General features: G+C 55.0%; 3 protein-coding genes across 5 annotated transcripts in view; 2 read left to right on the top strand and 1 right to left on the bottom strand.

Moving 5' to 3' along the window:
• The first annotated feature begins 225 nt into the window (after positions 1–225).
• Positions 226–5,370, top strand: DUS3L (dihydrouridine synthase 3 like). The gene is made up of 13 exons (XM_084883767.1): positions 226–454; positions 1,356–1,644; positions 1,889–2,401; positions 2,751–2,792; positions 2,961–3,113; positions 3,363–3,479; positions 3,677–3,742; positions 3,810–3,920; positions 4,143–4,239; positions 4,365–4,440; positions 4,742–4,930; positions 5,012–5,140; positions 5,222–5,370. Exons 1-13 carry the CDS (start codon positions 237–239, stop codon positions 5,292–5,294), a joined length of 2,073 nt encoding a protein of 690 aa, XP_084739893.1. The 5' UTR covers positions 226–236; the 3' UTR covers positions 5,295–5,370.
• Positions 5,371–5,684: 314 nt separating this feature from the next.
• On the top strand, positions 5,685–7,725 carry PRR22 (proline rich 22). 3 transcript variants are annotated; one of them, XM_084883770.1, is made up of 3 exons: positions 5,770–6,037; positions 6,137–6,199; positions 6,483–7,725. In XM_084883770.1, exons 1-3 carry the CDS (start codon positions 5,908–5,910, stop codon positions 7,595–7,597), a joined length of 1,308 nt encoding a protein of 435 aa, XP_084739896.1. In that variant the 5' UTR covers positions 5,770–5,907; the 3' UTR covers positions 7,598–7,725. The 3 variants fall into 3 exon arrangements, with proteins under 3 accessions (XP_084739894.1, XP_084739896.1, XP_084739895.1); XM_084883768.1 differs by having other exon boundaries at positions 5,685–6,037; positions 6,137–7,725; XM_084883769.1 differs by having other exon boundaries at positions 5,770–6,199.
• Positions 7,726–9,182: 1,457 nt separating this feature from the next.
• CATSPERD (cation channel sperm associated auxiliary subunit delta) overlaps positions 9,183–27,228 on the bottom strand; it is a gene marked incomplete at its 3' end in the record, with an annotated part of 45,090 nt that continues 27,044 nt past the window's right edge. The window contains exons 13-23 of the mRNA XM_084885346.1: positions 22,681–22,794; positions 21,734–21,823; positions 20,947–21,005; positions 20,591–20,669; positions 19,272–19,324; positions 17,322–17,396; positions 16,437–16,562; positions 14,795–14,975; positions 13,043–13,326; positions 11,948–12,121; positions 9,183–9,267 (exon numbers count right to left, since the gene is read on the bottom strand). Of these exons, the coding sequence (XP_084741472.1) occupies positions 9,183–9,267; positions 11,948–12,121; positions 13,043–13,326; positions 14,795–14,975; positions 16,437–16,562; positions 17,322–17,396; positions 19,272–19,324; positions 20,591–20,669; positions 20,947–21,005; positions 21,734–21,823; positions 22,681–22,794 (1,320 nt within the window). The remainder of the gene's footprint in view (positions 9,268–11,947; positions 12,122–13,042; positions 13,327–14,794; positions 14,976–16,436; positions 16,563–17,321; positions 17,397–19,271; positions 19,325–20,590; positions 20,670–20,946; positions 21,006–21,733; positions 21,824–22,680; positions 22,795–27,228) is intronic.

Raw genomic sequence — 27,228 nt, 5'->3', positions numbered from 1 at the left:
TTCTCTCTCATCGATCTTTCTAGCTCTCTATCCCTCTCCCTTCCTCTCTGTGGAAAATCAATAATAAAAATTAAAAAAAAAAAAAACAGCAAGAAAACAAAACACTTCTGTGGGCAAATCGCTGTCCGCAGGAGGGCAGTTTGCGAGCTCCTCGAGGACACCAACATTTCCCACGTGCTCTCCCAGAGGCCCCGCCCCCACGCACGCCCCGCCCCCGTTACGTCGACGTGCGTACAATGGCGTCTCTTGCAGCGACCGGGGCATGCGCACTTCCCAGCACGAGCGGCCAGGACACACGCGGGACCCGGAAGGCCTCGCTACACTCCAAAGAGAGAAGGGGGCGGATGGCGGAGGGTGCAGCGGAGGCCCCAGCAGAGAATGGTGGCGGTGGCGGTGGCGGTGGCGACTTAGGAGCCGGCGCGCTGGAACGGGGAGTGGCGCCCATTAAACCTCGGTGAGTCGCTGGGACTGACAGAATACCTCACGGGGCCTTCCGGGACCCGTAGGGCGGCTTGAGTGGTGCATGCCGGGAGAGAGGGCAGCCCGGCGGGAAGTTCGCAGGCTTCTTCAGTCTGGGCTGTTCCCCCGCGGCTCTACCTGAGAAAGTGCACGTTCGGGCTGTCACTTACATTAAGGCCACGGGGTGTGCTGGCATGGGCGGGGTTAGGCGAGGGCCGCAATGCAGGCTGGGGATTGTAGTTCCAGCGCATGTCGAGAAAGAAGCATGTGCATCTCCAGGCAGCCATAATTACTTAGGCAGAGTTTTTCCTTTTTAAAATTTATTTCTTATTAATTTCAGAGAGGAAGGTAGAGAGAAACATCAATGATGAGAGGAAATCATCGTTTGGCTGCCTCCTGGTTGCCCCCTTTTGGGGATCGAGCCCACACACCTCCAACAGGCACTCAAACCTGTGACCTCCTGGTTCGTAGGTCCATGCTCAACTATTGAGCCACCCTGCTGGGCCTGAAATTTATGTCTGAGGAGATTCGATGGGCAGGCTGGGGCTTGTAGGGCTGAAAGGTGTACTGGGAAGCGTGTCAGCTGTGGTCCCCGTTGTAAGGCATGCTGGGACATGTAGTTTTTTTTAAGCCTAACGTGGCCTAGGACGTTCTTGCTTGATACCTGTAATTTGGCTTAACACTAGGCTGGGGGGGACCCAGAGACAAAACAGGGTGTTCCTGTAGCCTTGCGGTGCTCTCAGGCTGGCAAATGTCCAGTTTTAAATAGTGAGTTCCCATCAGCAGAGCATGAAAGCAGAGACAAATGTTCCCGTTTCCCCAGTTTTCGTTCAGTGGATCTCTGGGAGGGTGGGGGCTCCCTCGACAAGCCCTCCTTTTTCCTCCTCCGGTGGCAGATACCTCACCACCAAGGAGCAGTTCCACGAATTCCTGGAAGCTGGAGGGCAGGAGAAGCCCAGCCAGGAAACCAAGGGAGGAAACCATTATGACCTTGACCTGACTGAGCCTGAAGCCAAGAGGATCCGACTGGAGGATGGACAGGCAGGAGAGGGCGCCGCGGAGGAGGCAGCTGAGCACCTGGAGCAGCCTCAGGCTCAGAAGAGAGCTCGGGGTCAGAACAAGGGCAGACCTCACATAAAACCCACCCACTATGACAAGAACAGGCTCTGTCCCTCCGTTGTGCAGGTTAGTGTCGTCGTCACCATAAAGTCCCAGAAGCCTTCAGTTTGAACCTCTATCCCTCCTTCAATCCTCATGGTGTTGTAATGTAAAGTCATTATTGTTCCCATTTCCCAGATAAAGAAACTGAGGCACAGTGAGGTTACTGACTAGCCAAGGACACAGCCAGGAGGGGAAGGATCTTTGGTTCAAAGCGAGGCTGCCCCAGCCCCTGTCTGCCCTCCTTCACTGCCCCCCCCCTTCCCTGCAGGGATCAGCTGCAAAGTGCTTTTTTGGTGATCGCTGTCGTTTCCTACACGATGTGAGGTGCTACCTGGAGACGAAGCCACCTGACCTGGGCCCCCGCTGTGTGCTGTTCGAGAACTACGGCAGGTGCCCCTATGGTGTGACCTGCCGCTTCGCCCGGGCCCATCTGGGGCCTGAGGGCCAGAACCTGGTGAGAGAGGAGGTGGTCCCGGCCCCTCCCGTCCGCAACAGCTTGGACAAAGCTCTGCAGCAGCAGCTGCGAAAGCGCAAGATCCATTTTGAGCGTGCCGAGCAGGCCCTGCACCAGCTAGGCAAGGGCCACCTGCCAAGCCCCACCCCTTCTGCCACTGTCCCTGAGGTCTCAGGGGCTGAGAGTGCCCCAGGGCAGGACAACTGTGATGCCCAGCAGGCCCCTCTGGCACCCTGCACTGGTACCCCTCCCAGCAGCCCCGTGCAGACCTGCGGGCCCCTGACGGATGAGGACATAGTCAGGCTTCGGTCTTGTGAGAAGAGGCAGGTACGTGCCACGGGCTTCCGGGTGAGGACACCAGTAGTGGGGAGCAGAGAGCTGGACGTACCTCCCAGCCGCAGAGTCAGGGCTGAAGCACAGGGAGGCAGTGGGGAGGCTTCATGGAAGAGGGGGCATTGGGACTGGGGTTTTGACGGTTGATGAAATTATCCAGAAGAGAGCATGGAGAAAAGACCATTTCTCATTGATGGACTGGTTGACATATGCAGAGATTCAGAGGTAAAAGAGTGCTAGGCCCGTGGGGCAAAGTTAAGCATGTCCTAGATTGTGGGGAGAAGGGAGGCCTCAAAATCCAGAACGGAGGTGGCGCCTCACTGCGTGTTGTCTTTCCTTCCAGCTTGACATCGGCGGCAAACTGTACCTGGCCCCCCTTACCACGGTAGGACCCACGCGGGCGGGCTGGGTGGTGGCAGTGTGGTCGCGCCAACAGTGCCCGGTGCCTGCCAGTCTTGAGGATTCCTGCTGAGGACACTAGCAGTGGAGCAGGGGCAGGAGTTTGGGGTCCCTGCTTGTCACACCCTTACCTGTTTGTGACCCCCAACACCAGTGTGGGAACCTGCCTTTCCGGCGGATCTGTAAGCGCTTCGGGGCTGACGTGACGTGTGGGGAGATGGCAGTCTGCACCAACCTGCTGCAGGGCCAGTCGTCCGAGTGGGCCCTGCTCAAACGCCACCAGTGCGAGGACATCTTTGGGGTCCAGGTTGGTGCCGCCACCAGGGAAGAGGGGTTTTCAGCTGCCAAGATTTGGAGCAAGGCTCCGGATCCGCTCTCCTGGGCCCCAGGCCCAGCTCAGTCACTTCCCAGATCCTCTCTCCTCAGCCGTGGGCTGGGGCGCCAGTCTGATGCATCTCCAAGGGCCGGTGCCTTGGGATGTGGCCAGGGTGGGCCAGGCAGGGATGGTCTGAACTGGCCCTTGCCCCTCACCCCTTTGCCCCAACACCTGCCGTAGCTGGAGGGTGCTTTCCCGGACACCATGACCAAGTGTGCAGAGCTGCTGAACCGCACCATTGAGGTGGATTTCGTGGACATCAACGTTGGCTGCCCTATCGACCTTGTGTACAAGAAGGTAGCGACCATTCAGCCCTGGATCCCCAGAGCCGGCAGATTGTAGATAAGGCCAACCCAGCCTCACTCCTGCCTGAGTCTCTGGAAACCTATGGGGTCTTTGTGCCTCAGTTTCCCTTCTCACAGCAAGGGCAGTGGAGGGTGTTGGGCTCGGCTTGGGTCTTGCCCTCCTTTGCTCCAACCGCCCATCTTTCCCAGGGTGGGGGCTGCGCCCTCATGAACCGCTCGGCCAAGTTCCAGCAGATCGTGCGCGGCATGGACCAGGTATGCCCGGAGACGGCCCCACCTTCCCCACCCGACCCTGGGCCCTGCTCACACGCTTATCCCCCAGGTGCTGGACGTGCCGCTGACCGTGAAGATCCGCACGGGCGTCCAGGAGCGGGTGAACCTGGCACACAGGCTGCTGCCCAAGCTGCGGGACTGGGGGGCAGCCCTGGTCACGGTGGGTCTCGGGGTGCAGCGGGTATCAGGCCTTGGGGGCACCCAGCAACCCTTTCTAATGGTCTCTCTCCCCCACCTCCCTCTTCATCTCTGCTCTCCCTGCGTCTGTGTCTATCTGTCTCTCTGTCTGTCTCAGCCTGGGTCTCTCTCTCTCTCTCTCCTCTCTCTGATGTTCCGCCTCCCGATGGACCTTCCCTCCCTCCCTGTGTGGCCACTCCTCTAGCTGCACGGCCGCTCTCGGGAGCAGCGCTACACCAAGCTGGCCGACTGGCAGTACATCAGGCAGTGCGTGGCAGCAGCCAGCCCCATGCCCCTGTTCGGTGGGTCCCCAACCCTCACCGAGACCCTTCCCTGCCCCCTGGGGGCTGCTGGGCTGGCAAGAACTCCCCGGGAGCTGGCTTTCCTTCCTGTAGGCAGCTCCTGAGGCCCGGTCTCTGCCCCTCAGGAAACGGGGACATCTTGTCCTATGAGGACGCTCACGGCGCCATGCAGACCGGTGTCGCTGGAATCATGATTGCGCGGTAGGTGGGCCCGGTGCCCGGGCTTGTCTGAGCTTTGTCCCTTTTGTCACAGTGTCTCAGCCCAACTGCGTGGCCTCCTTGTCCATTTATGCCAGCGGTCAGCTCTGTCTGAGCAGAGAGATGGCAGGGCTGCAGCTGGCAGGGGCCAGAGGGACTAGAAATTCCTGCAGCTGTTGGCTTAGGGTGCGGGTTGGTACTCTTTAAGGCTTCAAGGCTTCTAGAACAGCTGGAGAGTCTGTCTGCACAGCTAGAGGGACAGGCACTGTGGGCTTGGGGCCTCTGACCACTGCCCGCCCCGCAGTGGTGCCCTGCTCAAGCCGTGGCTGTTCACGGAGATCAAGGAGCAGCGACACTGGGACATTTCCTCCTCCGAGCGCCTGGACATCTTGCGGGACTTCACGCACTACGGCCTGGAACACTGGGGCTCGGACACGCAGGGCGTGGAGAAGACCCGCCGCTTCCTCCTCGAGTGGCTCTCCTTCCTGTGCAGGTGGGCGTGGGGCCGCGGCGGGGGCGGGGGCGGGGGCGGGAGAGGCCAGCCTGGCCCAACCCTGCCCCCACCTGCCTGCAGGTATGTGCCTGTGGGTCTGCTGGAGCGGCTCCCACAGAGGATCAACGAGCGGCCCCCCTACTACCTGGGCCGAGACTACCTGGAGACACTCATGGCCAGCCAGAGGGCCGCCGACTGGATCCGGATCAGGTGCCTGGGAGCCCGGGAGCCGGGGTGGGCGTCCTGCGGGGGGTGGCCCAGCCTGACCCTGCCCTCCGCCTGCCCTCACAGTGAGATGCTGCTGGGACCTGTGCCGACCAATTTCGTCTTCGTGCCCAAACACAAGGCCAATGCCTACAAGTAGCTGCAGGGGCGGGAGGGGCATCGGGGGGTCCCCGTCGCGTGTGAGAAGGCAATAAACTTCTTTCTTTTAAAACTCGGGCCTTTCTGTGACCCCGAGGCTGCCCCTTCCCCTCCCGGGAGCTCTCCGCGGACACCTGCCCATCCCTGTCCCTGGCAGCTCCCATCCTTCCTCCCTCACTCACCAAAGTCGCCCGGCAGGCTGCTGCTGATGCCCAGAGGGGCCTTGAACGTAAAGAAGCCACCGGGGCTTATGTGGGGGGGACCGTGAAGGGGGATCCTTGGCCTGTGGGGGTGTGGATCAGGACGGGCTGCCTGGAGGAAGAGGCCTCAGAGCTATTGGATGGCATTGCTGGTAAAGGCAGAAGGCAGTGTCCTAGGCCCAGGATTTGCCCCACACTGTGACACATGTCTGTGGCTGCCTTGGTTTCCCCTTCTATCCCTGTCCACCCTCCCCCCCTCCAATACCCGGAACCCTGACCAGTGGGTTGGAACCTGCTGCCCGGAGTAACCAGGCAAACAGAACTCCGCATGCCCTGTGAGCCTGTTCTCCGGTTGGGCTGCCTGTGCTCCCACCTGCCACCCTCTGGGCCTGCCCAGGCTGGGCCCCGCCCCCCATGCAGCACCCGAAGCCCTTCTATACTCCGGCAGCCCCCCAAGAAGGTTTCAGCCCTCGGGGCCTGGATGGCACTGAGGGGCCAGGCAGCCAGCCCGCTCCCGCCTGCACAGAGCCTCTTCCCACTGTGGGTACGCATCCGGGAGTGGTGGGGGCGGGGCTGACAGGGCTGGGGCCTGGGCTCTGCCCCCCAGCTTCCGGACCCCACTACCCTCTGTCTTTGTTCACAGGTTCCTCCAACCTGTATCACCCCCCAAACCTGGAGAAGGAGGTGTTTCCAGGCCCTCCAGCAGGTACTGGCCTCCTCCCAATCCCGACTGCACCCTGGGCGTGGGTTGGAGGAGGCAGCCTTCTTGCCTCCACCCTGGCCTTCACGGCTCCCCGAAGCAAGGTTCATGCCCGTTTCCCAGAGGGTCCCCAGACTGAGGTCTGTGTGCCCCAACTGGACAAGGCCTGGTGGGTCCCTCAAGCCCAGGCTCATGTTCACAGGCCCCGAGTTTAGGGCACCCCCTCCCTCCCTCCCCTGCAGGCGGGTGGTAGCCCTGCCCTCTCAGGGCCACCCTCCTGGGCCCGCAGGTTTCCAGATGGCGCCCTGCGGCTGCTTCTTTGACCCCCGCATTTACCGAATCGAGTGGGCCACCACCGACTTCGGCCAGTCGTCCCTGTACAAGCTGGCAGCAGCGGGCGGTGGGGTGCCAGCCGGGGGCCCCAGTTCACCCAGTGCCTACCTCCTCGAGCCCCAGCACTATCTCAAGGCCCCGGTGCCGCCCCCGCCGTACCCCCATTTCCAGCCAGTGCCCGGGGGCCCCCAGTACCTCATGCCCTACTTTTCCCCTGAGGGGCCCGGGCCTGAGGCCCTGAGCTTTATGGGGGACGGAGGGGCCCCCGCCTTTGTGGAGCTGCCCCCGCCCCTGCTCAAGGAGGGCCTGGTGCCCCTGCCGCCGCCGCTGCCGGCCAAGGAGAACAAGCTGCCGCCCGTCCTCACGCTGCCCCCCGAGGCCGCGCCGCCCCCCGGGGGCTACGGCCACCTCAAGGGGCGCCTGAGCCAGTTCCACATGCCCGGGGAGCCCCTCGTCTTTCCCGCCAAGGAGCTGCAGGGCAGTGGCGCTGGGCCGGGCCCGCTGTACCCCCCGGGCCCCGGGGGCCCCAAGGCTGCCCCAGCAGAGGCAGCCCCGCTGGAGGCAGGGGAGACCAGGTCCCCCGAGGCCGCCAGGGCCGTCGTGCTGCCTGAGAAGGTGCTGCTGGAAGACGCCATGAAGCTCTTCGACTGCCTGCCGGGGGGCGCGGAGCCCGAGGGGTCCCTGCGCAGGGCCCCGGGGCCAGCCCTGCCGGACGGCGGGGGCGGCGGCGACGACTCCTCCAGCGACATCCGCTCGCTGCACCTGCCGGACGAGCTGCTGTCCTTCGACTACAGTGTGCCCGAGATCCTGGACACCGTGTCCAACGTGGACTGCTTCTTCAACTTCAAGGTGCTCGACGACGAGCCACCACCCTGCCCCGGGCCCCCCGCCGCCTCCACGGCGGCCCCTGCACTTCGGGCCGAGCCTCCCAGCAAGAGAAAGTCCGGTGCCTCAGCCACCAAAAAGGGGAGACAAGGAGGCAAGAGTAAGCAGGCCATGAGCCTGGCCAGCGCCCCGTCCCCCGGGACCCAGGCAGGGCCTGGGAGCCACCCCCCATTAAAGCGGATTTGATCTCAGCCCAACGTCTGCTCAGTGGCGAAGGGGGCAGTGGGCCAGGGGCGGACCTGGGGGCTTCCCGCTCTCCTGCTCCAATGCCAGTGGCCCCGAACCTGGAGGGGAGGCCCTGCAGGGCCCCGCGCCTCCCGGTGCCAGGCTCCCAGCCTGAGCGAGGAGCCCCGGGCTCGGGAGTCTAAAGCCCTTCTGTCCAGGCCCCGGAGAAGGATGCCTGCGCTGTAAGGACTCCTCCCGTCCATGTTTGGTGAGGAAAGTCCAGGCTGCTCAGATGGCCAGGAACCTGCCTGGAGGGAGACACACAGCAAGCAGGCCGGGCCCCAGCCCTGCCCCGTTCTGTCCCTGTGAAGCCAGTCCGTGGAGGGAACCTTTGAGGGTTTTCAGCTGGGCTCCGCCTCAGCCACCTCCCAGGCGGGGGGTGAGAGGCATGGGAAGGCCGGGGTGCCTGTGAAGTACCCCACACTGTCCAGGCCGACATGTGGAGGCAAGTGCTAGATGGAGCTGAAGGCACCTGGTGGTCGGAGGGTGGCGGCTGGGCAGGGAGGTGGGAGATGGCACCCCAAAACAAGCCACCTGTGATGGGGACCAGCAGAGTGCGCCCGGGTCACAGCCAGAGACCAGGTGGGCAGTCTGTCCCGGGAAGGCATCCAGCCAGGCCTCGTATGCTGGGCGCCCCATTGGGTCCCACTCAGGTTCTGTATCCCAAGCAGCAAGCCCGGGAGAGTCCCGAGTTTGGGTGTCCATATCTCACCCTGCTCCCTCCGCCCTGTCTCTCCTCTGGCCCATGGAGCTCCTCCCCGGTCTGGTCCAGGCTCTTCTCGGCCTTTCCAGGGGCAGCTGCCAGCCACAGCCGCCGCCTCCGAAACCCTCGAGGTGAGCCTGAAGGGGCCAACTTGGTTTCCCAGGTAACATATAAGGCAAGCATGCCAAACTCAACGGCTCACACGGGCCAAATAAGTAAGTTTCTGTGGGCCACAAACAAAACAAAACAAAACAAGAAAACCAATTTTCATAGAAATGTAGGTTTATTTCGAGAGACATGCTGAATACAAACGGCTGAAATAAATGAGTAATCGTTAACGTTAGAAAACATTTTAATAAAAATTAATATTTTTTCTTGAACATTAACTTACCAGACACTGAATAACCGCAAATTAATAAGCGTAATGCAAACCTATTTTTTTTGTTCTCCAAAAGTGGAATGATTCCTGTTTGTGCACACCAAACAAGTCAGTACAAGACTAATGACGTGGCAGTCGGCTGCTAAAATATTCACTGCTAATATTAGGGGAGAGAAACGGTGCACATGCGCGTAAGGCGTGTAAAGGGAAATGAATGCGACACGATTATAGTGATCAGTCATTAGTGGATGTTGTAGTTCATTATTAATGATGTATAACAATATTGTAAAAGTTAAGTTATGAAATTTTTATTAAAAGGTTTCTTGCATGCCGTTATATTGGCTGGGCCGCAGAAATATTCCTTGTGGGCCACGAGTTTGACATGCTTGATAGAAGGGATCGGGAAGCAAAGGGAGATGGAGGCCTGCTGGGCTGGGTGGTGGTGGTCAGGGGCTTGACTGGAATCAGGAAGTGGCCAGGTCCAGGGAGGGCAGATGGGGTGCTGAAACCTGGTGCCTCTCCTGCGCCGGGCACCACACCTGCCCATTCCTGTAGGCACCAAGCCGGAGGTGCCGTGGCCTACATGGCTCATCTCCCTGAACCCTATTGCAAAGTTCAGCGAAATGGAGACAGTTATGCCCTGGCTGGTTTGGCTCAGTGGATAGAGTGTCAGCCTGTGGACTGAAGGGTCCCAGGTTCGATTCCAGTCAAGGGCATATGCCTGGGTTTCGGGCTCCGTTCCCAGTGGGGGGCGTGCAGGAAGCAGCCGATCAATGGTTCTCGCTCATCATTGATCTCTTCTCTCCCTCTCCCTTTCTCTCTGAGATTAAAATATGTGTATACACATTTTAAAAAGGAAGAAGTGGAGACAGCTATGCCATGTGGGCACTGTCCCCTCCACCCCTGGACCTGCACAGGTACTGGCATCATTTACGTCTGTCCCCACGGTGTCAGTCCCATCTCTGTTCTGGACCGAACATGGGCCTAGAGGAGTCCGGAGCCCACTTCCCTGGACTTCCTCCCGAGCCCTGAGGTAGCATGTGGGGTGTTTTGGCATGAAAATCAAGTGGCAAAGGAGGTGGTGGATGATGAGCTTGTTTTTCTGATGTGAATGCAAACCAGGGACAGGAATCCAGTGTCACTGACAACCGAACGTCCCCTCCAGAGAGGCTGCAGGGGTAGGTGGCGGGGCCATCTGGTCAGCCCTGGAGGGTGTAAGTGGTTACTTCACTGTGTCTGGCAGTGGAAGTTTCCATGACTGCAGTGGGCAATTTAGATTACCACAAATATATTTTTAACTTAAGAGTAAACAGGAAAAGTCGTGGGACCACCCAAGTTTTCACTGACAGTAAGATAGCTGCCCCATGCCACCTGGGTTTATGACAAAGTGGTGCCTTCCCACTGATGGATAGATGGGTGGAAAGAGTATATCTGTACATTTTATGTGTACAGGGTGGAGCAAAATTAGGTATTGCTTTTTAAAAAAAAATTATACTAGGGCCCAGTGCAAGAATTCGTGCACCTTGAAAGGAACTGTGGGCCGCAAGGCTGCAGTAGGCACAGGGGCGGGTCACAGCCCCATCCTCTGTGCCCCAGCCAGCCCCTCCTGCCATAGCCCCCAGGGCCCCATCTCCTGGCCGTCCTGCCACCACCGCTGGTTCCACACACTGACGGTGCAGAGCCATTGGGGCCAGCGTGCTGGCAGCGGCTGTGAGTGCCTGGCGGACCGAGGCAGGTGGGAGCAAATCGGTTGATGCCCTGGATCGCCCTTGAAGCCCTCAGGGGTGATTGGGGCAGGTGCTGGCTGTGGGTGTGAGTGCCTGGCGGGGCCGTGGCAGGCGGGAGCAAAGAATTTTCAGTAACCACCAGAGGCTGACCCGGAGGACAGTGACTGATGCCCTGCCTTGGTCTGGCACCCCCGCTCACCTGTTCCACCATCCTGCCACGGCTAATGCCCACCACGCTCCATGCTCTGCCACCTGCTGCTGTTGCCCACCATGTTCCGTGCGCACCCCCTAATGTTTGGCGCATGTCATAGTGACCGTTTGTTCAGTTGTTCCACCATTCGGTCTTTTTACATATTAAGGTTTATATAGAGAGATTATTTTCCATACAAACAACTATAAACCTACTTTTGCCCCACCCTCTTTATGCACACATTATCTACATGCATGCACATATGCGTACACGCCTATATATGTTACCCGCACACTGTTTATACATACATGTATACATATGTATACATGACGGTGCATACACCACACAAATATGTGCATGTTCTGTATACACATGTGTATGTGCACACGTGTATGTATTATCTGCATGCAGGCATATGTTTGCACATGTATATGCACACACACAACCCATACACATGCATATAAATATGCACATATGCATGTATGTTTCCATATTTGTGGATATATATGCATGTAGATATTATCTATACACACGTAATGTGTACATATGTATGCACATGCATGTATTTACATTACCTATAGGTATATACCCATGCTTATGTATATACACAGCCATAATAATATATATGTAAACATGTATGCTTACCTCTCTACACACATATATACTTGTGTATACATATTACACAGACATGCATATGTATACCTATTATATATACCTGTGTATGCATGTACACACATCCCTATATATAATACACACACACACGTGTGTATAGATATGCATGTATACATGTGTGCACACAACCTACAAGCATATGTATAAATAACATCCATTCTTTAAAATTGTATACATGTTCATACAAAGCATGGCTATTTATGTTTGTACATGTGTTAGGGTTTATAAACACAGATATGTAATTTCATCAATCAGTGTATGGACTCTGCTGCTTTTTCCTGGGTCTTAACCTTCTCTAACAGAACATGTCACTGTCTCACCCTCTGCTGAGGCCCGTCTGTCACTTCACGTGTGCCTGCTGGTCTGCGTCACCCACGCCTCTCGATTAGTGCTTGGGCCGCCCACTCCTGACTGTTACAGCCGATGGAGGTGCTGCCATCGAGAGGAACCCCAACAGCAGCATATTGAGGAAGGCAGTGCAAATAGGTGTCAGCAAACCACCACCCATGACTGATGCTCACGCCACCTGCTTTTGTATGCATTTTATTATGACAATTCTGAGCCTCCAGTGCACGCTCAGTGCCTGCATTGGAAATATTCACAAGCCCTTCTGCACCTGTTGCACAGACTGACCCAGTACCCTCTCAGCCTGCGGCCCTCCTCCGTGTGCAGCTGTTTGGGGATCATGTAGGCCAGCCACACAGACAGCAGGATGGAAACCATGAGCAGGAAAATGGTGATCTCAGGCCAGGAGAAGGGCAGTGGGAAGGCCCCGTATACGTAGACGCTGAAGATGGTTGTCAGGTGACAGTAGCTGAAAGGGGTGGGTGGGGAGAGACCACGGGGCACTGCCTTCAGGGGCCTTGCATTTACCCAGAAAACACTGAGATGAGGGCTTTGGACTGGCACCAGGACGGCAAGTCCTATATATATCCACTCAACTTTATCCATCTCCCTCTTGTGTATTTTGGCAGCGGGCATGTCAGGACCCCTGGAGTCCCCTGCTCTGGGTACAAAGGGCCCCCTGCTCCATGTCCAGGTGCCATCACAGCGTGGAAGCAGAGAGGGGGGCAGGACGACAGCCACAGGCATCCATGAGGCTGGCGGCCAGCAGGATGGGCAGGAAGGGCGCTCCAGGAGGGGGCCCAGGGGATGGGAGAACTCGCTGAGGGCTCTACTGGAAGCAGGTGGAGGAGGAGGAGGTGATACATCTCACAGGTAGCCACCTCTCTCCTCTGGGTGTCCCCACCCCTGGACCTTTAGCCCAGTGCCATCTCAGAGCTAGTTCCTCTGGTCCAGGGTGTGGGGCCTCTAGGGAAGTCAGGGTCTCCACATGCTTTGGGGGGGTGGAGTTTGTACCAGTCTTAAAGGGATAAATGATGGAGAGAATGGGCCTCCGTAATCCCCTTCTCAGTGGGAGACACAGATGATCCAGATAAGCACACCAGATATGACTGAGGAGGTTCTCAGGCCTCATGGGTGGTTAAGTGTTCAACCACCAGCTTTGGGGTGGGAGAGTGCTGGTTGATAGTGTGTGCCGATTCCCCTGGTGTAAATACTCCCACCGTAGCCAATTTCAAGTCCACTGGCTTACAGAACCCCCGAACATTTCTGAGTTGGCTCCTTCACATCACCAGATGTGGCATGAGAGGGCGACTCCCACACGTGTGAAGTGCCCAGCCGTTCCCAGAGGCCCCGGGCACAGGGTGGCTCCCCCCACCCCCGCCCTACTCACCTGTAGGATGGATCCACGATAGAAATGAGAAAGACATAGATGCCATTCCTTTGGTCGAAAATTATCTTGTTGTCTGTTGGACCTCCCATGATCTGATATGGGACATTCGGCCATCGCAAGGGAGAGTCTTTGATGTATTGGTGGCAGCTCATGTAATTCTGGGAGGAGAACAGGGGTGTGCCCACTGGCCTGCTAGCACCACAGCCAGGCCCCCCTTGCTCCCCAACCACACAGGGTGCAGGCCCGGCCCCTGTGCTCCCTGGGTGGGCCCGTGCTCCCGATCCCTATGGAGGCGGCTATGGGCGCCACTCAGCTTCACCCCTCCCTCTGCTCTCCCGGCATTTGTGCAACATTGTGAATGTACAGACAAGTGAGTGTGTGCTCTAAAACCTCACTGTGTCCTGTGAATTTCACAGCGGTAAAAAGAACCCACACAGCCTCAATCGGTTTGGCTCAGTGGATAGAGCATCGGCCTGCAGGCTGAAGGGTCCCAGGTTCGATTCCGGTCAAGGGCATGTACCTTGGTTGCGGGCACATCCTCAGTAGGGGGATGTGCCCGCAACCTGATCAATGTCTCTCTCTCATCAATGTTTCTCTCTATCCCTCTCCCATCCTCTCAGTAAAAAAAACAAACAAAAAAAAAAACCCCACATATATATTTAAAACAAACAAACAAAACCCCACACAAGTAAAACCAATGTCACCGACAAAACAGATGACCAAATTCACATGACAAGAGGGGGTATAAAGAAAGGAGCCACGCCCGCCCTGGCTGGGTGACGGAGTTGGTTGGAGCACTGTCCCATGCACCAAAAGGTTGCAGGTTTGATCCCCAGTCGGGGCATGTAGGGGAGGCAACCAATGGATGTTTCTCACATCAATGTTTCTCTCTCTCTCTAAAAAATCATTGAAACAAAACCCAGGTCCTCTAGTGAGGATGTTAAAAAGGAGCCCAGAATCCGCAGGCAGGAGTGGGCCCAGGTGTGGGCAGCCAGCACCGCCCTCGGTAGTGGTGCTGCGTTGCGCTGTCTGTACCTCCTGCAGCGACACTGGAGTTGAGGGGCTCCGTCGATGGACATTATCAATGTGCATCCCGAAAGGACTGGTGCCATTTCTTCTGTTCCCTGACATTGTGTCCATGTGTGTCCATTGTGTACAAACCAATGCGCATGATAGAAATGCTCGCTGAGGGGAATGTGGTCAGCCCCTTAGAGAGGGGCATTTGGGTGGTTCTAGAACATGATCAGCAATGCCCACAGCTCTGAATGTTTGGCCGAAGCCCTTGGGAGAGATTCCCAAAGAAGTCATAGGTCTTACATTGCCATTGTGCTCCCCACCTGCTGTGGACTGAATACTGGTTTCCACCCCCCCCACCCCCCGAAAATTCACATGTTAAAACCCAACCCCCAGGGGATGGTGGGAGGAGATGGGGACTCTGAGAGGAAATTAGATCCTAAAGATGTGCCCCTAGGGAAGGACCTCGCCCCCCCGGCCCCGTGAGGCGCAGGGAGAGGACAGTCACTTAGGAACCAGGAGGTGGCCTCTCACTAGACACCGGGTCTGCAGCACCTTGACCTTGACCTCCAGCCCCCAGGATGGAGAGAGTAAATGTTGCTGTCCATCGCCCGGCTCTGGTATTCTGTGCCAGCAGCCAGACGGACCCAGATAACCCTAACTGGGTGTGTGTGCTCTGTGGTCACCATGGGACTGGTGGCCTGGGTGGTGTGGAAAGGACGGGGGAGTGACTGCTACCTCTCGGTCCCAGGCGAAGGGCCGCCCCCAGGCTTTCCCCCGGATGGTGGTCCAGTTCTGCGGCTGGGAGGTGCACATGGCGGAGCCCGCCGTCAGGGAGTACGTGTACGTGAACAGCCCGTTCACCTCCAGCATGACGTACTCGGCCTTCACAACCTCCTGGAACTTTCCTTCCCGCCACCTAGGACGCACGCACAGAGTGCTGGGGGCGCGCAGGGAGGAGGCAGCCCCGGGGATTAGGAGACCCTTCTGGGGGCGTGCGAGCAGCAGGCAAAGAGGAGCCCCCTCCCCTGACATTCGTGGAGGGTCACCCGGTGGACGCAGCAGAGGCAGGTAGGACAGGGGGCAGGGGGCAGGCACTGAGGAGTTCCATGGGGTCTCTGGGGAGGAGACAAATGACAGAGCCTGGGAGAAACGACTGTGATGTCCTATCGCCGAATGATGTCACTTGTTAGAGGCATCGATTAATTAATAATAAGCCATGAGTGACACCCTTCACACCAGCCCCCTGAGAGTCTCCTGCCCGCAGCTGCCAGTGTGCAGCAGGCAGCCATCTGGGCTGGGAATGAGGGCTGTGCTAAGCCGCCGTGGCTGCCGCCAGCGTGGAGCTTACCTCCTCCAACCAGACCCTCCCTGCCCCCACCCCGCTCACACATCCCACGTGGCAGCTGTGTCGGGGCTGGTCCCTAGGCCGGGGCTCAGGCTGTGTCCGGCAGGGGCCTTGCCGGGGCGTGGACTGGGACCAGGTGAACGAAGACGCGATGGGCTGACGAGCCCAAGGCTTACAGGTGCGCGTTCCGTCTGGGACCGCCTGGCAGTCCGGGATGTGCCCCAGGTGTGCTCCTTTCACTTAGCTCCCACCCAGCAGCGGGCACGCCCGGTGCCCAGGCTGCGTGCCCAGTGCCCAGGGGCCGCTGGAGCTCCCGGCTGCCCACCTGGTGGCCCAGGGTGATGGGCATTTCCACCACCGCAGAGACCTGGCCAGCCCCGGGTCTGTGCTGAAGTGACCTTACCGGACCATCCATCACCCGTAAAAATGTAGACATGACACGGAAGTGTGTCCCCCCAAGTTCTGATGTTGGAGCCCTAACCCCAGGTGACTCTCTGGAGGTGGGCCCTGACCCGGGGGAAGAGGGGACGAGGGGCTCACTGGCTCCCGCCGCCTGAGGACACACGGGGCGGCCGTGGGCGCAGGAGCCTCGGGAACCCGCCTGCCGACGCCTTGCTCTTGGACTTCGGGCCCCAGGACTGCGAGAGTCACTTCTGATGTCTAAGCCCCCCAGTCCCTGGAATGTTGTCATGGCCGAGGGAGGTAAGATGGTGGGCACACAGGGGCTGTCTGAGCTGAGAGCTAAGGAGGAAAGGCAAGAACGGGGTAGGGAGAGGGCACAGGTGGGCACAGGGCCTGTGGGGCTGGAGGGGTCAGGAGATAGGAGGGGCTGGAGGAGGGCTGGAGGGGCCGGGGGTAGGGAGGATGGGAATGGGGACAGGAGAGGCGGGTGTGTGTGTGTGTGTGTGTGTGTGTGTGTGTGTGTGTGGAGAGACGGGTGGAGAGGGCTGAGGGGAGACTGAGCTTTATCCAAGGGCGATGGGGGCACCTGAAGGGCCAGGTGGGGCGGAGAGTGGGGAGCAGGGAGCTTACAGTTCTACCACGGGCTTCCAGGGCCTGTCGTAGTGGATGAGGAGGGGACAGCCCAGCTTCTCGTAAGGGTAGTGCACCAGCAGGTCCTTGGTGGCCCTCTTGCCCCGGAAGCTGCGGTAGGCTTCCCTGAGCAGAGAGGGGGCAGGGGTGAGGTCCCTCGGGGCAGCCCCGATGCCCCCACCCCCTCCTCCCAGGCTCAGCTGCTTCCAGTGGAGGGGAATCTGAGGAGGGGGTCAGGGTTAACTCTGTGGGTCCGCTTGGCTGTGCCCCAGAACCTGGAGGTGTGGTCAGACGTTTTTCTGATGTTTCCATGAGAGTGCTTTTGGGGACGAAATTAGCATTTCAATCAGTTGGACTCAGTAGAGTGCCCTCCCCAATGCAGGTGCATTCAAAGGCCTTAATAGAAACAACGTGTGCCTTCTCTCCCGCCCCCCCCCCCCCCTCGCTGTCTCTCTGTGTCTCACACAGCCTGTTGCTCCTTTTCCGTGGAGACCCCTGACTCACATTCCTTTGTGCCTCACGAGGGCTGACTGTAGCCACACTGGTCAGTAAGCCCAATTTGGGCCTTGTTTGGGCCTTGGCTGTGGCCCTGGACAGCTGACTGACTTTGGGCGTGTATCCAAGGCCATGACTTCTCACGGGGGGGACCTGCACCAGCACAGAGGGGCTCCCCGAGCCTGGGGCTAAGAAGGCTGAGCCCCTTCCACGCCCGCTTGGGGGTGCACCTTGGCTCGCCACCCCCTCCTGCTTTGGCTGCAGGTGTCTGGCCCGCTCTCCGAGCCGGAAGAGCAGGCGGCCGGGCTCCCTGGGCCGGTGGCAGCCGGGCAGGGTCGGTAAGATGGGGGTGGTCACAGGAGGGAGGGGGCGAAGGAAAACTCGGCTCACTTCTCGATGACGTAGCTGTAATTGTCCTGAAGGGCCACAGGGTCCAGGTAGCCTTTGTAACAGGCTGAGATTTCCCTGAAAGCAACAAAAGGGGGTGTGCAGCTGCTGACCCTGCCCAGGACCGAGGCAGCAGGAATTCTTCCCTCTGACATATACGCCCCACCGGTGTGATATTCAATCCTTTCCTTCTGGTTCTCCAGAAGTTCCAGGCCTAGCTCACCCGAGGATATTTTTCCATTGATTTTTACAGAGAGTGGCACGGAGGGAGAGGACAGGGGAGGCAGGTGGGGGCGGGGAGAGAAACACTGGTGAGAGACACGTTTATTGGTTGCCTCCTTTAGGGGCCTGGGATCGAACTTCTCAACACCGTGTCACATGCTCGCCAGCCTTCTTGGTTAGACGTGCCTTTGCCCATTTTTGTCTGTTCATTCTCTCTCTCTCTCTCTCTCTCTCTCTCTCTCTCTAATTTATGGATTTTCAGGTAGAGGAAGGGAACAAGAGAGAAAGAAACACGGATTTGCTGTCCCACTCATTTGTGTATTCATTGGGTGTTTCTTGTATGCGTCCTGACCAGGTTCGAACCCACAATCTTGGCATATCGGGACCATGCTCTAACTACCCTGCCAGGGCTTTCTCTCTCCCTTTTTAAGTTGATTTGTAAGAATTCTTTATAAATTCTGGCTACAAGTCCTTTGCTGGTTACATTTGTGGCAAATATCTCCCCACTCTCTAAGGCAAAAGTTTTTAAATATTGTGCCAAGAACATTTCCTGCACACGTGTTCTAAATAAGCAATTTACTGCTTCCATAAAGTGTTTCCATGGGGAGGGTCAGCACCTGAGTGTAATTGCCTTGTGCAGGGAGCACTCCAGTCCGGTCCTGATGGGTCTTGGAGCCAATTGCAAAGTGTGGACGGCTCATGGGGCAGCCAACGCCAGGGCCCGGGGAGTATTTACACCAGGGTGGGTGGCAGATTAGGTTGACCCTGCCTGAAGGGCAAAGGGCTGGTAATTTGGCCGATCTTCAGACTTTGTTGTGTTTTTTTTAGATTATATTTTTTATAGATTTCAGAGAGGAAAGGAGAGGGAGGGAGACATAAAAACATCAATGATGAGAGAGCTATTGATTGACTGCCTCCTGCACGCTCCCCACTGGTGATGGAGCCTGCAACCTGGGCACGTGCCCTGACCTGGAATCGTACCACGACCCCCTGGTTCTAGGTTGATGCTCAATCACTGAGCCATGCCGGCCAGGCCAGACTTTATTTTGAGAGGGCGGGGCGGGGCGAGGATGGCTCCTCACTCCACTGTGGGGCAGGGCGGAGTTATCCTCCATTCTGTAACTGAACCCTAGCCCTCACCCAACCAATCAGCGTTAGCCGAGGCAGTGACATCACCACCGACCTGAGTAAAACCCTGGACTGGGCGAAATTCGCTCTCTTCCGCCATGCTGCCGGCGTGAGTGGGACAGAGCCCATGCTAGCATGGAAAAGGCTCTTTTGTTTATTGCATCGGACTCGGCTCCCTGGTGGTCCTTGGGGATCACGAAGTCTGGGCGTAACAATTTTTTTCTTGGATTCTCATGGCCTCATTCCCTGTGGTAATGATGGATACTGGAGGCAAAGTTCCCAAACTATTCATCAAGCAATGAAAACAAAAAACCTGGCATGATTTTGATTAAAATGAGAAATTAAGGAATTCAAAGGAAGGACTAGGATGAGCAAAATGACTTGGTGAATGTCACCAAGTTGGTGAAGGAGGAGGACCACTGGGCAAGAAACTCCAACCTACGCTAATAGCATAGACTAGAGCCTGTCTATGGTGGAAATGGTGAGCAGACACAGGTACACAGGATGCAGCAGCAACTCCAGCAACTGTGGTGCCATGGTGACCAGTCCCACCCCATCCCTGTACCTCACCCCCCACCACCCCAATGTCAGTAACACACTCACTTCTGAACAACGATCTTTTTCTTCAAGTCACAGCCAATGGAAATGAGCGCTGTCTGGAGAGAGAGAGAGAGAGAAAGAGAGAGAGAACCGGATCAGTGAGGGCCATGAATAGCCCAGCCACACAGAAGAACAGTCAGGACACACTGGCACAGGAGCTCACTGTGACTATGACTGGCCCCACGGAGGTCGGGCCCTAAGAGCCTGCTGAGCACTGGGACGCAGCTGAGGTCCCCCCACTGCTGACCTAGCTCTTAGGAGTTTTGAAGAGACCAGAACCCAATTTATAAACTCTGCACAGTGTTTGGTATACACAGCACAAGGGTAGTAGGGAGGGAGGAAGGGAAGAAGGGAGGTGGAGGGAGGGGGGAAGAGGTTACAATGAATAAACAGAAAGGAGAAAAGAGAAAGACCAACATGGGGTCAGCCTGACAGCCTTAGGGATGTGCTTCTGAAACTGGGGTGTGGCGGCACCCTCAGTGACCTACTAGGGAACCTAAACCCACAGGACAGGGAGACTGTTATTTGAAAAGGAGCCTTTATTTTAAGACAAACATGGGCTTAACCATAAACAGAATGCAAGATTTGTATCAACTTTTTAAAAATTGTGGTAAATAGACAATATAAACTTTAGCATCTTTTTAAATATATATTTCTATTAATTTGAGAGAGAGAGAGAGAGAGAGAGAGAGAGAGAGAGAGAGAGAGAGGAACATCAATGATGAGAAAGAACCATTGACCGGAGGCCTCCTGCACGCCCCCTACTGGGGATCAGTCTGCACCCGGACATGTGTTCTTGACTGGAATCAAACCCAGGACCCTTAAGTCCGAAGGCCAACGCTCCATCCACTGAGCCAAGGAGGGTGTTCTGTTCCTTGGGTCCATCTTCTTAGTGCCCTCACCACTGCAGTGACTATATTTTCTTCTCGTTGTCATCTTGATGCCCTGGCACCTGGGGCCTTGCTGACAGGACCCCCCCAGGGCTGGCTAGTTCATATAGATGGCAAATATTCACCCGAGAACACCGTCCTCCATTGCAAACCAACCAATCCAGAACCAGTTTTTTCTCTTAGGAGCTGTTAGCTGAGTCACCAGGGGCTGACGGTACGTGACCCACAAGGACCAGGATTGATACACCTGCTCCGAGGTGGTCCGTCACGAGCGGCAGCCCTGGGGGATAACTGAGGAGGGGCAGTGACCCAGCACTGGGGAGGATCACCTGCCTTTCCACATCCAGAACGTGGGCTTGGCCAGCCCCTCAGGGAAATGTCAAACGTAACACCAATGACAAAGGATAGGGGTGGCAAAGGCGTGGGCCATACCAGCGGCTGGAGGTCCACGCACGAAATTTCCTTGTTGGCTATGTCCATGGTGATGGTGGACATTGCGGGTTTCTTTATGCTGGAAGGCAAAAGGAGTGTTGGTTATCGCACAATGGTGTCTCAGTAGAAAGAATGAGCACATGCCCTGACAGGTATCAAACTATGACCTCCTGATTCGTAGGTGGATGCTCAATGGCTGAACCACACCGGCCAGGCTACCCTCCCTATGTTAATCATTCTTACCTTACCCTCTTCCAAGAAAGGGGCGTCTCAAACTTGGTTTTGCTTTCCTGGCTCCTGTTAAGAGAACCCCACAGACATCCTGGGGCCGCCCGCCCGTCTGAGTAATGACATACCTGGAGGTGAAGTTGGGGTCAGCCCTGCCCCAGAATTGCTGCTGCTTCAGGGAAATCTTCTGTGGGATGAGAGAGAAAACCCTGTGCCACAGTGGGACAGCCTGGGTCAGGCCCAAGTTCGGTGTTTGGAGAGGAGGAGAGAGGAGGGGGCACTGGGGGGAGGAGCCTGGAGACCGTCCAGGCCTCTCCCATGAAAGGCTTCCAGCAACTCATGGAAATGGCCACCCCAAGCTCCTTTGTTCCCTGTTGCCTTTGCCCTGGCAGTAGTGTGAAGTGTAACTTTGTTCCCTGTCTCATTTCTCCGGAAAGTGACAAGAACTGGTCCAAAGAGTCCTGCCTGGCTGAGCTCGGGGTCCTAGGCTTCTGTGCGCGAGTCCAAATGCTGTGATGTGATCCCTGAGGCCTGGCTCAGACCTACAGACCCCCGGCCCATATATCCCAGTCCTTCCCGTCCCTGTGGCTCCCCCATTCTGACACCTCAGTTACCAGCTAATAGGGACCTCCTCCTTCCTGGGGCTGCGTGAGCTTCCCGGCCATGTCCTCTGTGCCTCTCCCTGTGTCCCCTTAATGACATCACTTGCTTAGCTGAGTGCTGCCTGCCTGAGTTGGGGATGAGCTGGGAATGTCTCCTCCAAATTCCGCAGCACCTATTGCAGGTGCATGCAAGGAAGGAAAGGAGGAAGGAGGGTCAGGCGCAGAAATGACCATGGGCGTGGACTCGGCTGGGGTGGTCAAAGTCATGCCCTTCACCTCATTGATCCTGGTGTGGGGAGTGGGCGCGGCTCACCAGCCTGTGCTTGGTGTTCCCATCATAGGTGTAGTCAACTTCTTGGTTGAAGACATTAAGCCCCAAAGAGTGGGGATTGCTCACCATGGCCTGGGGACGGGACAGAAGGGGCATCAGGGGTGACACCAGCAAATGTAGCTGCCAGTCCTATCCCCAGATGTTCCCCCACCTCATCCTCAGCCCTTAGCTGTGGCCTCTAAGCCTCGAGCTGATGAGCTGCTGCTGCAGGGCCCAGACCCGGCCCTTGCATGAGGAGCAGCCGGGGCCTGACCTGCAGAGGAAGGCCCAGATGAGAGACCCCTGGATGAGAGCCAGCACCAGCCTGGCGTTCCCTCACTGGCCCTGGTCCTGGCACTAACCTGGCCCCCAATTTCCAGGCTTGGACACTTGTGTTCCAGGCCCAGGACACCTGTCATTCTGCGTGAGGGAAGGCTGTGGGTCAAGGCTCTGCTAAGAAGAGAAGGAACTTGTAGAAAGCACGTGGGCAGCTGAAAGGTAGAGAAGGGGGCACCGAGCTCTGGTGAAAGGAGCCCTGGCACACAGCTCCGTCTGCCCAGACACGTAGAGGCCAGTTGAGGAGAAAAAGACAGATTCTATGGGTTTCGTGAGTGAGTACTCTCCATGGGAGTCCGGGAACAATGGGACAATGGGTACAGGACGAGAGGTCAAGGATGCCGGGAACATCACGTGTTGGAAACACTAGTCCAGCCGGGCTGGTGTGGCTCAGTGCACTGAGCATCATCACATGCACCGAGAGGTCGCCGGCTTCATTCTGGTTCAGGGCACATGCCCAGGCTGTGGGCTTAGTCCCCAGTGGGGGCAGGGGGTTGTGCAGGAGACAATCGATCAATGTTTCTCTCTCCCTCCCTTCCCCCCCCTCTCAAATCAATACACACACATCTAAGGGAAAAAGAAACACTGTCCGACGGATAAGAGGATGTCCTTACGAGTGGGACAGGGGATGTGCCTGGCCGGGGTATCATCACGGCGTTCAACTCCAATTTGCTGTTCATATCAATGGTATACATTTTATTGTCAAAGTCTCCGTCCAGTACTTCTACCTAGTAAGAAATGTTAAAAAAAAAAAAAAAAAGTAATAAAATGAAGTGTTGTTCCCCAAAAAGAAAAGGGCAAGTAGGTGAGAGGTCAGCGGTCACCCCGAGGGATGGAACCTTCTAGTCTTGTGGGTGCAGCAGCCTGGACCGCAAATTGAACCGTCAACCTTTTGGTGTATAGGACAACCCTCCAACCAATGGAGCCACAGTGCCTGGGCAAATTCAGTGGATTCTAGAGCATTGAAAGATGGGATGAGGTTGTTGGACAAGACAGGCTCACAGATGGCATTTCCTTGGGAATGTAAATTGGTGCAGTCACAATAGAAAATAGTGTAGAGCCGAAGCCGGTTTGGCTCAGTGGTAGAGCATCGGTCTGTGGACTGAAGGGTCCCAGGTTCGATTCCGGTCAAGGGCATGTACATTGGTTGCGGGCACATCCCCGGTGGGGGGTGTGCAAGAGGCAGCTGGTCGATGTTTCTCTCTCATCGACATTTCTAGCTCTCTATCTCTTTCCCTTCCTCTCTGTGAAAAATCAATAAAATATATTTAAAAAAAAAATAGTGTAGAGCCCTAGCTGGTTTGGCGCAGTGGGTAGAGGATCAGCCTGCAGACTGAAGGGTCTCAGGTTTGATTCTAGTCAAGGGCACATGCCCGGCTTGCGGGCTCAATCCCCAGTAGGGGTGCATGCAGGAGGCAGCCATTCAATAATCCTCTCTTATCATTGATGTTACTATCTCTCTTCCCTTTCCCTTCCTCTCTGAAATCAATAAAAATATTTTTTAGTCCTGACGGGTTTGGCTCAGTGAATAGAGCATTGGCCTGCGGACTGAAGGGTCCTAGGTTCGATTCTGGTCAAAGGCATGTACCTGGGTTGCAGGCACATCCCTAGTGAGGCAGTTGGTCGATGTTTCTCTTTCATCGATGTTTCTAACTTTCTATCCCTCTCCCTTCTTCTCTGTAAAAAAACAATAAAATATATTTAAATTGTATGAAAAGTCTTCAAAAAATTAAACATCGAACTGTCATCTGACCTGGAAATTCCACTTCTGGATATTTAGCTGAAGGAAATGAAATCCCTATATCGAATGGATATATGCACCCCCATCTTCATTACAGTGTATTCGCAATAGCCACGGCATGAAAACAATGTGTGTCCATCAGTGAGTAAACAGATAAGAAGATGCAGTGTGTATCTATATCTATATCCACAATGAAATGTTATCCAGCCTCAAAAAGGAGATTCTTCCATTTGTGACAAGGTGGAAAGACCTTGAGGGTATTATGTGGAGTGAAATAAGCCAGCAAAAGACAAATGCTATATGACCTTACTTAGTGTGGAATCTAAAAATGTCTAACTCACAGAACCAGAGAACAGATTGGTGGCTGCCAGAGGCAGGGGCTGGAGGGTGGGCGAAATGGGTGATGGGGGTCAAAAGGTACAACCTTCCAGTTATAAGATACTAGGGATCCTGAACCCAGTTTGGCTCAGTGGATAGAACATCAGCCTGCAGACTGAAGGTCCCAGGTTCAATTCCGGTCAAGGGTATGTGCCTTGGTTGTGGGCACATTCCCAGTGGGGGACGTGCAGGAGGCATCTGATTGATGTTTCTCTCTCATCAATGTTTCTAACTCTCTCTCTTCCTCTCCCTTCCTCTCTGTAAAAAAATCAATAAAATATTTTTTATTTTTTATTTTATTTTTTTATATATTTTATTGATTTTCCACAGAGAGGAAGGGAGAGGGATAGAGAGCTAGAAACCTCGATGAGAAACATCGACCAGCTGCCTCTTGCACACCCCCAATGGGGACATGCCCGCAAACCAGGTACATGCCCTTGACCGGAATCGAACCTGGGACCTTTCAGTCCGCAGGCCGACGCTCTACCACTGAGCCACACCAGTTTCGGCCAATAAAATATTTTTTAAAAAAAGATACTAGGGATGTGATATATAGCATGGAGACTATAGTTAACAATAGTTATTGCATATTTGAAAGTTGCTAAGAGTAGATCTTAAAAATTTTCATCACAAGAAAAGGAATTTGGCCCGGCTAACATGCTCAGTGGTTGAGCATCTACCTATGAACCAAGAGGTCATGGTTTGATTCCCGGTCAGGGCACATGCCCAGGTTATGGGCTGGATCCCCAGTGTGGGGTGTGCAGAAACAGCCTATCAATGATTCTCCCTCTCCCTTCCGCACTGAAATCAATAAAAATAAAAGAAATTTATAACGATGTGTAGTGATGAATGTTAACTATGTTTACTGTGGTGAGCATTTTATAACATTAACATACATCAAATCATTATGTTGTAGACTTGAAACTAATATAATGTTCCATAGTATGTCAATAATATCTCATTGATCCTGGCTGGTTAGCTCAGTTGGTAAGAGTGTTGTCCTCACATGCCAGGGTTGTGGGTTCAATCCCCGATCAGGGCACATACAAAAATCAAGCAATGAATACAGTATAATGAATAAGTGGAACTACAAATCAATAGTGTTTCTCTCTCTCTCTCTCTCTCTCTCTCTCTCTCTCTCTCTCTCTCTCCTCTCCTCTCTAAAATCAATGAATAAAATTTTAACAAATGTTTCATTAAAAGTGGAAAAAACTTTAAACATGAAGTTAGAAAAAATTTTCTTGTATTTTTTTTAATAAATATTTTAAAATATATTTTATTGATTTTTTTACAGAGAGAAAGAGAGAGGGACAGAGAGTTAGAAACTTCGATGAGAGAGAATCATCAATCAGCTGCCTCTTGCACACCCCCTACTGGAGATGTGCCTGCAACCAAGGTACATGCCCTTGACCGGAATCGAACCTGGGACCTTATAGTCCCCAGGCCGATGCTCTATCCACTGAGCCAAACCGGTTTCGGCCTTTCTTGTATTTCTGACCATGTGATTTCTAGGGACTACAAAGATGGATTCTGGGAGCCTAAAGAAGACATTTTACTATTTCTCTCCAGCAGCTACTCCCCCTTCCTGAGTGTATCCCCTGTTTCCTTTGGGACTATCCTGAGTTTCCTTTGGCAAATCACCCTCTTGCACATCCTTGGATATGTGGCCTGGTGGGTGAACTGACTGCACCACTGTCTCTAGGAGTGAATTCTGATTGGCTCATCCTAACCTTGTGATTGGTTCATGAATGGTTATGTCATCTCCCATGAGCCAATGAGATGTGGGAGACATGCTGGCCTTTCTCTTGGCTTCTCCAGGGCTCTGATGAGACTTTCTTTCTTTCTTTCTTTCTTTTCTTTCTTTCTTTCTTTCTTTCTCTTTCTTTCTTCTTTCCTTCCTTCCTTCCTTCCTTCCTTCCTTCCTTCCTTCCTTCCTTCCTTCCTTCCTTTGCCTGCCTTCCTTCCTTCCTTCTTCCTTCCTTTTTTATTTTTTTTTTATTTTATTTTTTTTAAAATATATTTTATTGATTTTGTACAGAGAGGAAGGGAGAGAGATAGAGAGTTAGAAACATCGATGAGAGAGAGTCATCGATCAGCTGCCTCTTGCACACCCCCTACTGGGGATATGCCTGCAACCAAGGTACATGCCCTTGACCGGAATCGAACCCGGGACCCTTCAGTCCCCAAGCCGACGCTCTATCCATTGAGCCAAACCGGTCTCGGCTCATTTTCCTTTTTTAAATACATATTCTTATTCAAACCTGGGACTCTTTAGTCCTCAGGCCAATGCTCTATCCACTGAGCCTAACCAGCTAGGACTAGAGACCCCCTTTCTTGCCTGGGTACAGCATGAGGATGCCAGGTCTTCAGGGTGGGCTACAGCTTGCTGCCATGATATGAGAAAGCATGAAACATCCCGGCAGGCAGAGTGGAGAGGTGGAAAGAAGCCGGCTCCTGGTGGCATGACATCAGACACCAGATCAAGCCTCACCTGAAGTCTCCCCCTTTGGATGTTTTGGTCCTAGAGTCAATAATTGCCTTTCTGGTTTAAGGCCATTTGTTTGGATTTTCCATCACTTGCAGAATAATGAGTCCAAATCGATATGTGCATATTCCTCTATTTCTATGACTTTCCTCTCTTTAATTAGTCTGCTTGACAGAGGTCAAGGCTGACCCCCCATGGCTCAGGGATAGCCTGAGCCCAAATGAATCTCCCTCCCTGGGGGCTCCAGGTAAGTTTCTGTGGAGCCAAGCCTTGTGGTCCTGACAACCAAATCTCCTACTTTCTTCTCTTCCGAGCAATTTGAGGGTTTGTTGACTTCTTTGTTACAAAGAGCACCTACTAAAAGTGAAATACGTCTCTATATGAAAGAATGAACAGGAACTACCAACAAGATGTGGGTGCCAGCCTTTGGGGCAGTGGTGGCTGGCTGTCCGATCTAGTTGTTATGTGAAGTTTAGGCAGCCAACCCTACTTGGAGCTCGACATGTGGTTGCCAGATATAGATGCCCAACCCTGGGTCTCTGGGATTTGTGGGGGGGT

This window comes from Pipistrellus hanaki, assembly GCF_964339955.1.
Source record: "Pipistrellus hanaki genome assembly, chromosome: 5".
NCBI classification, from domain to species: Eukaryota; Metazoa; Chordata; class Mammalia; order Chiroptera; family Vespertilionidae; genus Pipistrellus; species Pipistrellus hanaki.
The sequence above is the reverse complement of the archived record's forward strand: the minus strand, read 5'-3'. Positions and strand labels throughout refer to the sequence as shown.

Bases quoted from the DNA above. Each gene is read 5' to 3' on its own strand.
- PRR22 (XM_084883768.1), top strand. From the start codon at position 5,822: ATGCCCTGTGAGCCTGTTCTCCGGTTGGGCTGCCTGTGCTCCCACCTG. The intron at 6,038-6,136 runs GTACGCATCCGG...CTTTGTTCACAG, and splicing joins AGAGCCTCTTCCCACTGTGG to GTTCCTCCAACCTGTATCAC.
- DUS3L (XM_084883767.1), top strand. From the start codon at position 237: ATGGCGTCTCTTGCAGCGACCGGGGCATGCGCACTTCCCAGCACGAGC. The intron at 3,921-4,142 runs GTGGGTCTCGGG...CCACTCCTCTAG, and splicing joins GGGGGGCAGCCCTGGTCACG to CTGCACGGCCGCTCTCGGGA. The intron at 4,240-4,364 runs GTGGGTCCCCAA...TCTGCCCCTCAG, and splicing joins CAGCCCCATGCCCCTGTTCG to GAAACGGGGACATCTTGTCC.